Raw genomic sequence first — 14,518 nt, 5'->3', positions numbered from 1 at the left:
AAAGATCCCCTTGATCTGGAGTCTCTGCCCATGTTTTCATTTGGTCCTTCATTGTTTCAAGCTTGAATATTAAAAACACGTTATCAAGGACAGACAAGTGAAAGGTGAGTGTTTATTACAGTATAAAGAGGAGGACGGTGTACACAGGGAGGCAGTCTGGAACTCTTCCATTCATGCACTAGGTTGGTAACGAAGTCTTGAATGTTAACTTTGAAGGTATTTACACAGCTAAACTTTTTTTTTTTACATACATCTATTTATCATGTGTTACAAGTTATTCCTTAGAAATCATGTCCTATAAACTAAATACATTCTTATAGTTTACAATAAGCTTGTAGCAAATTATGTATACCAAATAAGATAATTAGTTTTTAATGCATAATACTTTAAAAATGTCACAATTCTGTGGTTTCTGAATGTTTAATTACTTGATTTGAACAAGGAAAAATGGAACCAAAAAGATCACCAAGAGGCCTATTTTAGGATTTTTTATATTCAATTCGTTCTACTTTCACATCATCTCCAATTAGCTGATACACGTAAGTGACAACTGTAGAAGCCTGGATATCCATCAACACAAATGAAGGAATGATGTTTCTGGAAAAGGGAAAAAAATTATGTTAATGTTTTATATTTAAAACAGCACTATTACTATAAATTCACATTTTCAAGTTAACAAGTTAGAAATAGTATTCAGTGATAAATCTGGTTGCGAATCCTTACATTAAAAAAAAGGTAACCAGCCCTAACATATATGTAGTTAAAGGATATGACAATTCTCAAAAGAAGTACTGTAAAATATTAACAATCATATGAAAGAATATGCCATGTCACTAATAAGAGAAATGAAGATCCAAACAAGACTGAAGTTTTGCCTCATACCTGAAAAACTTGCAAAGCTGTTAGAGAAGTTACAGAAAAACAGGCACACCAATACACTGTTGGTGGAACTGTGACTCATTATAGCAGTTTGGAATTATACAAATAAAGTGACTGAAATGTCCATACCTTTTGATGCAATTACTTCACTATTTGGTTTTTATTCCAAGGTGGCCATTGATAAGAAAGTTCCCATATAAATCAAAATATTTATAACTGCACTTTTTATGATTGCAAAGAATTGGAGGCAAAGTAAATATCCATTGATTGGAGAATAGCTAACAAATTGTGGTATATGAATGCAATGGACTATTGGTATGCTATAACAAACAACAGATGTGATGAATATAAGAAGTATGAAAAGTAAGTCTCTGATGCAGAGTGAACTAAGCAGAGCCAAGTAAAAAATATACAAAATGTAAATGGAAAGAACCACAAAAAGAAAATTAAAAATTAACATTGTAAAATTACAAAGAACAAAGCATGGCCCCAAAGACACTCCCTCCCTATTCCTTTACAGAGGTTCATGGATGTGGTACGTTGCATACTTTTTTAGATTTTTTTCCCCAATGTATTGGTTACTTTTGCAGTTTTTTTCTTTTCTTTTTTTTCCTTTATATTATTTGATATAAGAAATAGTTTACTGGGGGGTGGGGAGAGAAGGTATGGAAGTGATCCTGGGAGAAATATCAATAAAAATTTCTTATAAAAAATGCAATTTGTAAAAAGGAAAAGTGAGTTTCTAAGCAAAGAAGGATCACTGTTGTGCAACTGGTTATATTTTTTTCTTCTTTAGGAGTTTCAGGTAAATGCTAATAAAGCACTGAGAATCAAAAATAACATTATTACTCACGTTTCCAAAGCATTATATGCTCCAGTGGCAGATCCTGGATTAATGTAGAATTTATTTTCATGTTCAAAGGCCTCAAATTTGTGTGTATGTCCTGAAATGAGAATGTCCACATCAAACTGCCTTTGTAGCAATGCTAAGCTGGCCATATCACCCCATGGAATTACTTGATGTCCGTGGATCAAACCAATTTTGAACTGCCCAACAGTCACCACCTTCTGCTCTGGATAATTCAGATTCTAATAGGAAATAAACACATAGAATGCACATACATTTTAGAAGTACTGACTTTTAAAAAAAACCCAGCTGTTTTTCAATAAATTAACAGTATTATGCCTCCTACTTAACATATTAATTTTAGATACATTGCCTTTCACATACTAGACACTAAATAAATTTTGTTTATTGCTTAAACAGTTAAATATTTAAAATATTAAAAATTTTTTAACATTTAAAAATGTTTGTTGATTAACAGAAATTAGTCTGTAATGCTGGATGTCTCCAAGAAAAAGCACAGAGTGTTGACAAATCATTTAGAAAAGTGAACTTAAAGGTTACACTGTCTTTTTCTCTATTAAACTCACTCTAAGACAAATTTGACCTCACAGGTATCAGAAACTTGGTGGGATAAGACCCACCAGGCTATGGCTCTGAATAGGCACCCTTTATTCAAAAGAAACAAGGTAGGTAAAAAGGGGTAAGGGTGGATGGTGTAACATTGTATATTAAGAACTCACACTCAAGTGAAAAAACTGAGGCAGATCAATGAGGTGAGTTCAGGAAATATCACAAGCTTGGCACAAAGAAAAGATACAGTAGTAATGGGGAACTTTAAGCATCCACACATATATTGGAGTTGCCAAAAGCACATCTAATATAACTTTAGGACTTACCTTAATGATAACTTAGTTCTTCAAAAAGTAAAGGAACCAGAAAGAAAGAATCCCATCCTAGATTTGATTCTCACTAACAGGGAAGAATTGCTTGCTAGGGTGGAAATGACTGAAAGCTTGGAGAGAGAAAGCAATCTCTGCTGGAGTTTGTGATACAGGAGAAGGAAGCTGGGCATAGTTCATTTTGATATGCACTAGATTTAGCAGATTTCAAAGGGTTTAGAGGATATTACAAATGGGCTAATTTTCTACAAGGGAGGTCAACCCAGAAGGGTTAGGAAACTGTTCAGAATGAAATTCTGAAGGTACAAAGGGATAAATTCTGATGAGGAATAAAAATGAGTTTTCTTAAGAGACTGATATGAATGCACAGACAACTTACTAACCAACTCACTAACTAGATTAAAAAAAATGTGATGCTAAAGCTCAGAATGAAGTAAGGTTGGCAAGAAAAGCCCAGGGCAAAAACAGGTTTTAAAAAAGTCATACAAAGTGGGAGGGAGAGAGGAAAAGAATCCAAAAAGGAATAGGACCACTGTTTTAGGCAGATGGGATGATGATAAAAACAGTGAGTGGATGAATTCTCATTTTGCTTCTGTTTTTTCTTCCAGGGAGGACTTTTGGATTGGGAGAAAAAAAGCCCCACAACAAACAGAGCTAATAAAGAACTGATAGTCAACGTAAGTGAGATAATAACAAAGAGCACTCAGCTATCCTTGATGATGCGTTCCGGTCATCTGGCTCACATGAATTATACACTGGCTGATGTGCTGGCAGCAATATTCTAATACCCCTTCCCTTTCCCCATGTAAATTAGCTCAGTTTTTCCTTAAAAGGTAATATAATTACATCAAGATTTAATTGGCTCAGGGGACTAAAACTGGGGACACTGATGTAGCTTCCTGATGTCCGGACATAAAATAGCCAAGGAAGAAGGAACTGTAGCTATTTCTAGTTTGTGACCAAAGACCAGTAACTTGGATGACACATACTCAAACTGAATCAAAGATAAAGCCTAGATAAAGATCGCTTCTCTGCTCCAGAGGATTCTTTCCTCTGCGATGGCCAAGTAAACCTTTTGTTAACTGTTAGATTGATTACAAGTGTCTCATTTTGTTCCAATTTCAGACCTAAAACTATCTAGGACTAGCTTGAGTCAGGCCCAGCCTATAACATAGTAAAAGAATGGGCAGATGTGATTGCTAAATGATTGTCATTAACATTTGAAAGACTGGAGAATATGGAGGGATAAAAATGTTACAAAGGTACAAAGAATAAAAGTCCCAATTTTTTTTTAAAGGGAAGAGAATGGATTAGCAAACTACATTATAGGTGAATGTGCTTCACTTTGATTCCTGGGAAAATGCTAGAATGTATCATCAAAGTTATTAGTGAATAGAAAAAACATGATTACAAAGAATCATGTTGAAAAGATTTAGAACTGTAGACCAGATGATAGTACAACCACAGCTCTTCTGAACTGACTGACTAGATTCAGAGGGTGGTCATAAAAGGTTCAATACCTGACCAAGCAGGTCTTCAGTGGAGTGCCTCAGGGAGCTGTGCTGTGCCCAATTCTGTTTAGCATTTTTCTTTATTAATAACTTGGACAAAGACAGAGCTGGCACCAAATCTGCATATGGCATGGCGCTGAGAATGATGGCTAGCGAGGTTTCCTTTGCACCTCTACACTCTGCCACCTTTTCTCCAACAGGAAAGAGGCGTGACTCAGGCTGTTCACTGATGCTGTCATTAGTCACTTCCAACACTTTCCCTTGATACAAATAAATTGTGTTACTCATGCCACCAATTTAATTGTATATGAGGAAAATGTATGTATGGATTATCGGTAATTCCAAAAATCTAAAATCCAAACTATTCCCATCAGAATCATGAGATATAAATGCCAGAAGAGACCCAGATTTTCTAGTACAAGTCTCTCATTTGCCAAAGGGCATACAACTGCTCCACGAAAGGGTGGGGGCACTCCTGGCATTACTAGAGCGTGGCTGGCTCTCTGGCAGAACCATCTGATTTAGATACAGCTGAAATGATGGCAAATTTGGAAAAATAAAAGTAAAACCATTTTTAGTCAACATTAATTAAAAAAAATAGCTTAATCAAAACTATGTCCAAAAAACTAGATAAAAAGAAATAGTAAAAATATGTTACCTCATCAAAGTCTCCTCTAACAATGTGAACATCTCCAGCTAGAGTCTTTAGATAGTCATAACTTTCTTTGGTGCAAAGGTTTCCAGTGCAGAGAATGTGCTGAATTTTTCCAGGTACCAGCAGTTTTTTGAATTTAGCTGGCAGACTGTTGCATCGGTGGGGGATGTGCAGATCTCCTAATACTAACACCAACTTATTAGGTGTCAGGGTGTGAAATAATAACATATTAAACAAAATGTTGTAAGAGACAAAACGATTCAACACAAAGCATCTGTCATAGACCTATTTTCTCCTTTAATTCCTTTCATAAATAAAACAATAAAAACATTCAAGAATTCAAGAGAAAGCAGAAAATCATTCTTACTCAATACAAAATTACCATTAAAGGAATTCATTGCTCCTCTTCAGCTCCAAATTAAGCTGGTTTTGTTTTTGACACCAATAGGTGTGCCCACACAGTGCACACATTCCTCATACAGTGAATAAAATGAGTTTTATTCTGCTCCAATTGAAACACTCTATACTAAGCTGAAGATGAAAAGCACAGAGTAAAAATTCATTCTTCCTAGTTGTGGAATTTGGTATTTTTTGAAAGCCTGAATTTACAAGAAAGCTGGTAGCACATGATGTCCATATTTTGCGCATTTTTTAAAGGACTTAAAAATGGCACAGGAGAAGATTAATTAAATACTGGCAGCTCTCCTAATTGACTTCTTAGCTCACTGAAAAAGGTGACAAAAATAAGATTATTCATTATCTTATCCTAATAACAATGCTTTGAAAAGGTGCAAAAATATCTGTTAATACCAGGGCTATGAAAAAACACACAAATGGTAAACTGATACTTTGATACTTATATCATATTCCTCTATATTTTTTACTTTCTTTCTCTCCTGTTTTATCTGCTTATTTACCTCAGTTATAATTCCCAAATGCAAAATAACATTTTCTACAATTTTCTAAGTACGTTAACTTCTAAAATAACCACTTTCTTTCGCTGAGCTACTAATCTACAAAAGGAATTGATTATAATTACAATGTGGCTTCAATTAGGATAACAAGAAAAGTTTTAATAATCACTGTAATAGTAATAGTTAGGCAATTTTATTTTGGCTTTCCAGAGGTTCCACACACAAATAATTATTTCCTTTTGTTCCTTCATGAAATACTGCCAAGAAGGTCTTTGAGAAAGGTTAAACTTAGATGTTTTCTATAGGGCCACGAAATCAATTTATTCAAGGAAGTGCAAGGAATCCAACTGTCCAGCCCTCTCATATCCTAATTCCAAAAGAATATATGTATAGGTGTGTCCATATATATGTGTGCACACAAGTACACAGACACAGACACACACACACCTTTTCCCGTAACTATTTCTAAAAAGGGCAAACTTTTTATTCATTTCTAAAGTTGTTAAAGAGAACATTAAACTTTTCAACATAGCATAAAATACTGATAGATTTGAGATGTGTGCAAACACTTTTGTCACCACAAACTTTGTAAATTAGTTATTCATGCAAATTAAAATGATCACTGAAAGCAGCTGGATTTCATTATGCAACAAAAATCAAAATGGCTACAAAGCAAAATGAACTGTTACCAGAACATGGGAGTGACAGCAGAGTGACAGGGATTGACAAAATTTCCATGCCATTATTTTTTGTTAAGTAAGCTTCTTTTTGAAAAAGAGAAGTAATATCATTTTAGTTGGTGTAATTAACAACTCAATGGCCTGAATCAGTTGAATTGTTTCAACACAGATCTTGATGCACAAATGGCTAATAACCACCTGCATACTTCTGCCCTCTCTGAAGAACATACAGAGGTCTCTGGGGACCAAGCAATCTTCACCCTTAGTGGGTGGTTGGTCCCTTCAGGTCAGGATTGAAATACATAGGGAGTTAATGTGGAACACTGGCATTAAAGAAATGACAAAAAAATAGATGGCCATATAAAAAAAACAACAAGACTCCTCAAAAAAACCCCAGAAAAGGCTATGCTTTTAACACTCCAAAAATATACATATTTAGGTAAGACTTCACCTTAAATAGACTGAAGATAATGCTATGTCTTCATGATAATTTCCTTATTAATGACCTCAATAGGCTAGCATATGCTATAAAATGGATTATCCCCAAGGTATGCATACTTGGAGCAGAGTAAGGTGTTAACAGTATGGAAACGTGTCATCATTATACAAAAAGATGAACCCAAAGTAATGGGGAAGTACACTACAATCTTGTTATAACAGTATCCCCTAAATCCACGATATGGGACATAGCAGGTGAAACAATGTTATAATATGTATTTCTCCTACTCTGGGTACAAAATGCCCTTGAATGAGTTTCACCGTATCCCTGATTTCATATTTCAGCAAGTCATGTTACAACAAGAGTCTAGTGTATTTTAAAATAGAAGTTAGTGCTAACGTCAGCCTACACGCCCAATTAGTTAAGGTGTCAGAATTTAGTCATTTATCTTTCCCCGACAGATACAGTAAGAAACCCAAGAACAAAATACCAACAATAAAAGCATCATTAAGATGCTCTAATAGCTTTGAGTCAGTCACCCACCACCAATGTTAGTAGGAGCTACAAGAAGAAACTTACTCTGTGCCCAGCCTTATTGGAATGAAGAAGTTGATTGCAGACAGGGGGATGAAAAAAGGGTGAAACATGACCAATGTTAAACAAAAGAAAGCAAAAGAAAATAAAATTTAAAAACCTTTAGCCAAATAAATATGCAAATTGTTAATGAATTTTGAGTGTTATGAAGAAAAATGTAAAAAAAAAAATCAGCTTTGCTCACACCATGCTCAAAACGATATCAAAAGAAACCATTCTAATCTTATTTAACTGATCTGGGGGTTATTTGCCCTTTTTAAGACTATGCTACAAATTCTTTCCCATGTTCTTCTCCCTCAATGATCCCGTAGATCTGTGGTCCAGATTTATTGCCCTTGGCTTTCGGTTCAACCTAGAATCTGAAATGGCAGATATTCACATCAATGGTCACATAACTGGAGCTTGTGTTTGTAGATTCATGGTGCTAAGTAATCAATTATACCTCCAAAAGGTATTAATTTAGTTATACTGTAAGTTTGAACTAATGGCATATCATTCTAATAGTTGCCAGATCTCTATCATTTATTATGCACACCATGATGAAAGGCAGTGTTACATAGTGGAATGGGCACTGACCTTAAAGCCAGGAGGATCTGGGTTCAAGTACAGTGCTCTGGCTATGTCACTGTGGGCAAGTCACACACATTCAGTGCTCTAGGTCAGCAGTTTTCAATTTTTTTGGTCTCAAGCGACCTTTAAACTTATAAAAATTATTAAGGACCCCAAAGAGCTTTTATGTGGGTAATACCTATTGATATTAATTACATTAGAAATTTAGAAATTAAAACTGATAAATTTTAAAAAATGTTTAGTAATTCATTAATACCAATAATAAAACTCATTACATGTTAACACAACACCTTTTTTTAATGGAAAACACTTTGAGAAGAGTGGCATTGTTTTACATTTTTTGTAAATACTTTTAATGTCTGACTTAACAGAAGACAGTTGGATTATCATATCTACTCTACAGTTAACCTGTTAACAATATATTGCTTTGGTAAAAGTATGAAGAAAATGTAGTCTCACATAGACCTGTAGTGGGAAAAAGAAGAGGTATTTCAATAAGCAAACAAGGTCTTAGTATTAAGATGAAAATAGTTTTGACCTTGGGGACTCAAAGGGGTGCAAGAAGCACACTTTGAGAACTGCTGCCCTAGGCAATTCTCTTTTATTATATGTTGTAAAGAAGGTGCTGACCTGTCTTGATAGAGGGAGTTTCCTTACCTAAGAGTTCCTTAAACCAGTAAAATCAGATCTAGTCTCTATTCCTCTAAAACCAGGAAAAAAAGGAACTGAAATACCTTTTGAATCTAATCTAATCCATCCCAATAAACACTCATTAAGCATTTACAACTTTTCAACTTAATCTATTGATATTTGGAGTTACAAAGGCCAAAATAAAACAATCTCTTCCTGTCTTGATGGGGGAGAGGGGAGCTGGGGGAGAAAGATAACAAAAACAAGGAAAATTTGTCTAGCTAAGTTGAATCTTCCCCACAATATAAGCTTGTTGCCCACAAAATCCTGATATTCTATACCAAGTATGTATGCAATTACTGAATTTTCCCTATCCTCTGTGGCAAATGGAGAGCTTTAAAACTTAAAGATGTTAGTTAAGGTTACAATTAAGGTAATCTTCCCAGAAGCTTCAAATAAAAAGTGATGTTCCAATTTAGTTATCTAAAAATGCTATATGATTATTTTCTATTAATGTGACAAATCTACTGTAGTTGCAGATGTAATAATCCTTACCTAGATTCAAGACTGAAAAAATGAGTATGCTTTATTTCTTATTTCCTCTCTCCCATAAAGAGAACTTGTTCATTGTTATTGTGCAATGTTATTTTGCCTTTTGCATCAAAGGAGGGGAACATTAGAAATAATCCAAATTGCTACCAATTAGTCCAGCACTCTCATTTTACAAAGAGGAAATTGAGACCCCCAAAGGATCTATATGATTATAAAGCTTCTAGCAATTTAGATGTAATTCAATTTGGAGGTAACAACCAAAATTCAGATTAAGTCCCACTAAGTCTGAGTTTAAAACTCTGTCACCCAATTCTATCCTCAATCTACTTAAAAACAAAAAGGAACAACGTAGATTGCATACATCTCAGCAAATTTTAAAATGCAAGTTATAGTTGGGGTGTGTAGGGGATACAATTTAACCTCATACTGATACAAAGAAAAAAGATCCAGATTGCTCTCACAGACCCTAAAAATCAAGGACTTATTGTAACATTTTAATGAAATGAGTTAATGTATATGAAACTCTTTGAAAATCTTAAAGTGGTAAATAGTTGTCAACTATTATAATCATCAATTTAAGACAAATCTTAAAGTTTTTGTGTCACGGACCCACCTTTTGGCAAACTAGTAAAGTCTATGGATGCTTTCTCAGAATGTTTTTTAAATAATGAGGGAAATGCTAAATTTGAGTTAGCAGCAAGTGAAAATAAGGTATCATTTTTTTCCCATCCAACTTCAAGGACTTTTTGAAATCGATCCACAGACCCTATGGTGGTCCACGGTTGAACCACTGACTTATACTGCTTAATCCTTGGTCAATTCCAATGGAAGATGCATGAACTAATGGAAAGATGAATCTATCCTCAATAATCCCAGGATTTAAAAATCGAATGAATCTTACAAGTCATCTATTTTAAGTTCCTATTTAAAAAATTGTTGGCTGTATTTCAATAAAATCTATTTGTAATACTATGTTTTAACTTATGCATTAAAAACACCATTCTCAGAAGGGGGCCATAGGCTTCATCATACAGTCAAAAGAATTCAGGATACAAGAAAGGTTAAGAACTCCTCATTTATCCCAAATCCCTTAGTTCACAGATGAGCAAACTGAAGGTGTGAGAAGGGGATTCGCCCAGGCAGAAAGAAGCAGAGTCACCGTATTATCCCAGATCTTCCCAAATCCAATGCTCCTACTCTATGAAAATACTGACTTCTGGGGGAGGGGATGTGAAAGGTTTGAAACCTTTTCCCCAACAGGCCTTTAAGGCTTTCAGAGTGAATATAAGACCCAGAAGAGAAGAGCAAGGGAAAGAGAGCTGGCTTGGGAATCAGAGGGGTTCGGGGTTCGAATCTCAGCTCTGCTACTTCTTTTGGTTTCCCTCGGGAAAATGAAGGATTGGGCTAAATTATCTCTAAAGTCCCCCAGTTCTCAGGCCCCGGGGAGGGGAAGGGGACACCACACCTCCAGGATTTTGAGGCTGTCCTGGCTGGAAGGGACCCGAAGGCCGCCGGGCCCTTCTCCTTCCCCAGCCCGTTCATTTTAGAGAAAAGGCCCCGGGAGGGAGAGGTGACTCTGGGTTAGTGAGTGGTCACGTGACGCGGCGGGCCTCCTCGGCCAGTGACCCTCGAGCTAGGGGTGGGGGCGGAGGTCTCGTGACTCCGGAGGAGGGAGACACCCACCCCTCCGCTCGGCTCCCCCGGGCCACGCCGCTCTGGCGCCCGGGCCTGACACGGCCGGAGCCGGGTCCGGGTCCTCCCTCCGCTTCCACTCCCGCCAGCCGCGGCCTTCGCTCCTTCCCCTCCCGCTCCCTTCCTTTCCCGGTCTCCCTGGGGGCTGCTCGCGGGCCGCCGCTCTCACCATCCTGTCACCGGCCCCGCTCCGCCGCAGCAACCGCCACCACCACCTCCTTCCTCAGCCTCCCCAGGAACCCGCCCACCGAAGGCTCGGCCAATGAGAACGAGCTGCAGCTCCGAGGCGGCGACGGCAGGCCGCACAGGTCTTGATTCTCCGGTACGCGAAGCGGTGACGTGAATGGCCGGAAGTCGGGGGGTGGAGCCTACTCGGAAAGAGCGGGAAGCCCAGGGCAATTCTGAGCACGCGCGAGGCGTCGTCGCTCGCGCGGAAGAGGTCTGCTTGGGACCCGACCCTGGTCTTCACCCGCAGAGCCCAGACCCCCGCCTTGGCGAAGATGAAGTGTGAGATGAAGAGCCACCAAGTGAAAGGTGCACCCACCCCCCGAGCCCTGGGGACCCAGCCCCCACGGGGTGCTGCCTCAGGTTCCCCCCCTCATGCTAAATGACCCTTGGACCCTGCCACTGCCCTGCTGTAGGGCCTTGAGGGAGTGGCTTAGCTTCTCGGGGCCTCAGTTTACCTTTTCTGTGGAATGAGTGGGTTGGACGAACTATGACCCATAAACTTCTTTCCAGCTCTGAAGAGTAATGGGTCCAGATTCAAATCCCAGGTCGGCTCCTCTATCCTTGATCCGTGTGACCTTGGACAAGTCCACTCCTGTCAGTGAGCCTCAGTTTCCCTCCATGTAAAATGAGGGGGAACATCGGTTCTGTTTCTTTCTGGCCCCTTCCAACTTTAAATTATGATCCTGTAGCTGATTCCTTCCTCCCTCATCCATGTGTGTGTGTCCCTGAGAAATAATAACAGCTGTTATTTCAATCAATCCACCTTTATATAAGCACCTACTGTGTGCCAAGCACTGTGCTAATCGATGGGGATACAAAAAGAGACAAAAGACAGTCCATGCCCTCAAGTAGCTTATCATATAATGGGGAGACAACATGCAAACAAATACATACAAAGCTAGCTATGTACAAGAAAAATAGGAAATAATTAAAAGAAAGGGTGGTGCATGGAGTCAGGAAGACTCACCCTTAGTAACTCTGTGACTCTGGGCAAGTCACTTAACCTTGTCTGCCTCAGTTTCCTCATCTGGAAAATGAGCTGGAGAAGGAAATGGTAAACCAGTCCAGTATCTTTGCCAAGAAAACTCAGATGGGTCATGAAGAATCAGACATGACTGAAAAACAACTGAACTGAAAAGAGAGAAGGCTCTAGAATTAAAAGGGGTTAGGGAAAGTTTCCTGTAGGAGGTGGGATTTTAGTTCAGATTTAAGGTCAATAGTTGGTCAAAGCCAATCCATTTTGAGTTATTGGGAGGCTCAGAAGGGAAAATGAAAAACTTAAAGTCTTTGGCAAAGGTCTTCTAACACCTTGCTCCCATTTTTTTTTTTTTTTTTGCAGAAAGAAGGAAGTGTCTTTAATTTTTATCAATTGTTGCTTGATTTAGCACTAGTTTCCTCTTCAGGCCTGGGTTATGGCAAGTTGGCTTCTTTTTAATGATCCTAGAGCTACAAAATTAGCCATGCAATGTAGACTTTTAATTATATTTTTAAGTCGAGCATAAGATATTTTCACAGAAAAAGTAGAAAGTATTTTCTCTGCGGTGTTACAAGATGGTATAATGTAGCTTATCATCATAATAGCTTACATTCATATAGCACTTTACAGTTTCTAAAATGCTTTTTTTATGAAGGTTTTAGGAGACCTATAGTGCAAGTATCTGTGATTCAGATAGATTAAGTGATACCACAGAATTAATAGGTTTCTAAATTTGAATTGAATCCAGACCATCTGATTCAAATTCCAGAAACAACTGTGTCAAGAAAGGAAATGAGGTTTGGCATGTCTGTTCTTGTTTAAGTCATGTTGTTTCTTTATGATCATCGTTTCCTTTTCTAGATATTAATATTAAGGAAAATGATGGAATTGGACCAGACATTTTCTAAAGTCTATTCTTGCCCTAAATCTATGATCTGATGATCATTTAATGATGCATTCTAGATATTTTTAAATTATTTTGTTTTCAGTGTTCTACAAACACTTACATGTATTTTAGATTTTGAGATTTTTTTACCTTCCCTCCCCTTCCCTGCCTCCTCACTTCCTGAGGCAGTGTGCAATCTTATGTAGGTTCTACACATACATTCCTATTAAATATATTTTCACCTTAGTCATGTTGAAAAGAAGAATTAAAATGAATGGGAGAAACCATAAAACAAAACAAAACATAATAGAAAAGAAAATGGTCTGCTTCATTCTGTGATCCAATTCCATAGTTCTTTCTCTGGATGTGGAAGACATTTTGCCTCAAAAGTCCATTGGGAATTTTTTAGGTCCTTGCATTGCTGTGAAGGGCTAAGTCTACTAGAAAAATTCCTCGCACACTGTGGTTGTTGCTGTGCACAAAGTTCTCCTGGTTCTGCTCTTTTCACTCAGCATCAGATCATATAAGTCTTTCCAGCCCTCTTTGAAGTCTTCCTATTCATCATTTCTTATAGCACAATAGTATTCCATTACATTCATATACCACAACTTGTTCAGCCACTCCTCAATTGTTGGACATCCCCTTCATTTCCAGTTTTTGTCCACCACAAAGAGAGGTACTATAAATAATTTTGTACATGTGGGACCCTTTCCCATTTTTATGATCTCTTGGGGATACAGTCCTAGAAGCAATATTGCTAGGTCAAAGGGTATGCACATTTTTGTAGCTCTTTGGGCATAGTTCCAAATTGCTCTCCAGAATGGTTGGATCAGCTCACAGCTTCACCAACAATGAATTAGTGTTCCAACTCTCCCACATCTTCTCCAACATTGATCATCTTCCTGTTTTGTCATGTTAGCCAATCTGATAGGTGTGATGTGGTACCTCAGAGTTGTTTTGATTTACATCTCTCTAATCAATAATGATTTAGAGCATTTGTTCATGTGATTATACATAGCTTTAATTTCTTCCTCTGAAAACTGCCTGTTCATATCCTTTGACCATTTATCAATTGGGAAATGACTTCTATTCTTGTAAATTTGACTCAGTTCTCTATATTTTAGAAATGAGGCCTTTATCACAGACACTAGTTGCAAAGATTCTTTCCTAAATCATATATCCATTTGAACTTTATTCTAGTGTGCGGTGTCAGGCATTGGTCTATGCCCAGTTTCTGCCACACTGTTATCCAGTTTTCTCAGCAATTTTTGTCATATGGTGAGTTCTTATCCTACAAGCTGAGGTTCTTGGCTTTATCAAACAGTAGATTGCTATATTCATTGACTGCTGTGTCTTGAGTACTTAACCCATTTCACTAGTCTACCCCTCTGTTTCTTAGCCAGTACTAAGTGGTTTTGATTATTGCTGATTTATAATACAGAGATCTGGTAGGGCTAGATCACCTTTCTAGCATTTCTTTTCATTAGCTCCTTTGATATTCTGGGCCTTTTGTTTTTCCAGATGAATTTTGATATTATTTTTTTCTAGCTCTAGAAAATTATTATC

The 14,518-nt window shown here is 37.5% G+C and overlaps 2 protein-coding genes across 2 annotated transcripts in view; one reads left to right on the top strand and one right to left on the bottom strand.

Moving 5' to 3' along the window:
* Positions 1 to 92: 92 nt before the first annotated feature.
* On the bottom strand, positions 93 to 11,129 carry VPS29 (VPS29 retromer complex component). The gene is made up of 4 exons (XM_072600486.1): positions 11,032 to 11,129; positions 4,795 to 4,986; positions 1,733 to 1,968; positions 93 to 597 (listed from the first exon to the last, which is right to left on the bottom strand). The coding sequence occupies exons 1-4, from the start codon at positions 11,032 to 11,034 to the stop codon at positions 480 to 482; spliced, it is 549 nt and encodes a 182-aa protein (XP_072456587.1). The 5' UTR covers positions 11,035 to 11,129; the 3' UTR covers positions 93 to 479.
* Positions 11,130 to 11,200: 71 nt separating this feature from the next.
* The window catches only part of RAD9B (RAD9 checkpoint clamp component B), a 55,116-nt gene continuing 51,798 nt past the window's right edge, over positions 11,201 to 14,518 (top strand). Inside the window, 2 exon segments of the mRNA XM_072600479.1 lie at positions 11,201 to 11,346; positions 11,348 to 11,396. Of these exon segments, the coding sequence (XP_072456580.1) occupies positions 11,206 to 11,346; positions 11,348 to 11,396 (190 nt within the window). The 5' untranslated portion in view covers positions 11,201 to 11,205.

Source organism: Notamacropus eugenii, chromosome 4 (assembly GCF_028372415.1).
Source record: "Notamacropus eugenii isolate mMacEug1 chromosome 4, mMacEug1.pri_v2, whole genome shotgun sequence".
Classification (NCBI taxonomy): domain Eukaryota; kingdom Metazoa; phylum Chordata; class Mammalia; order Diprotodontia; family Macropodidae; genus Notamacropus; species Notamacropus eugenii.
This window is presented reverse-complemented; position numbering and strand designations above follow the sequence as displayed.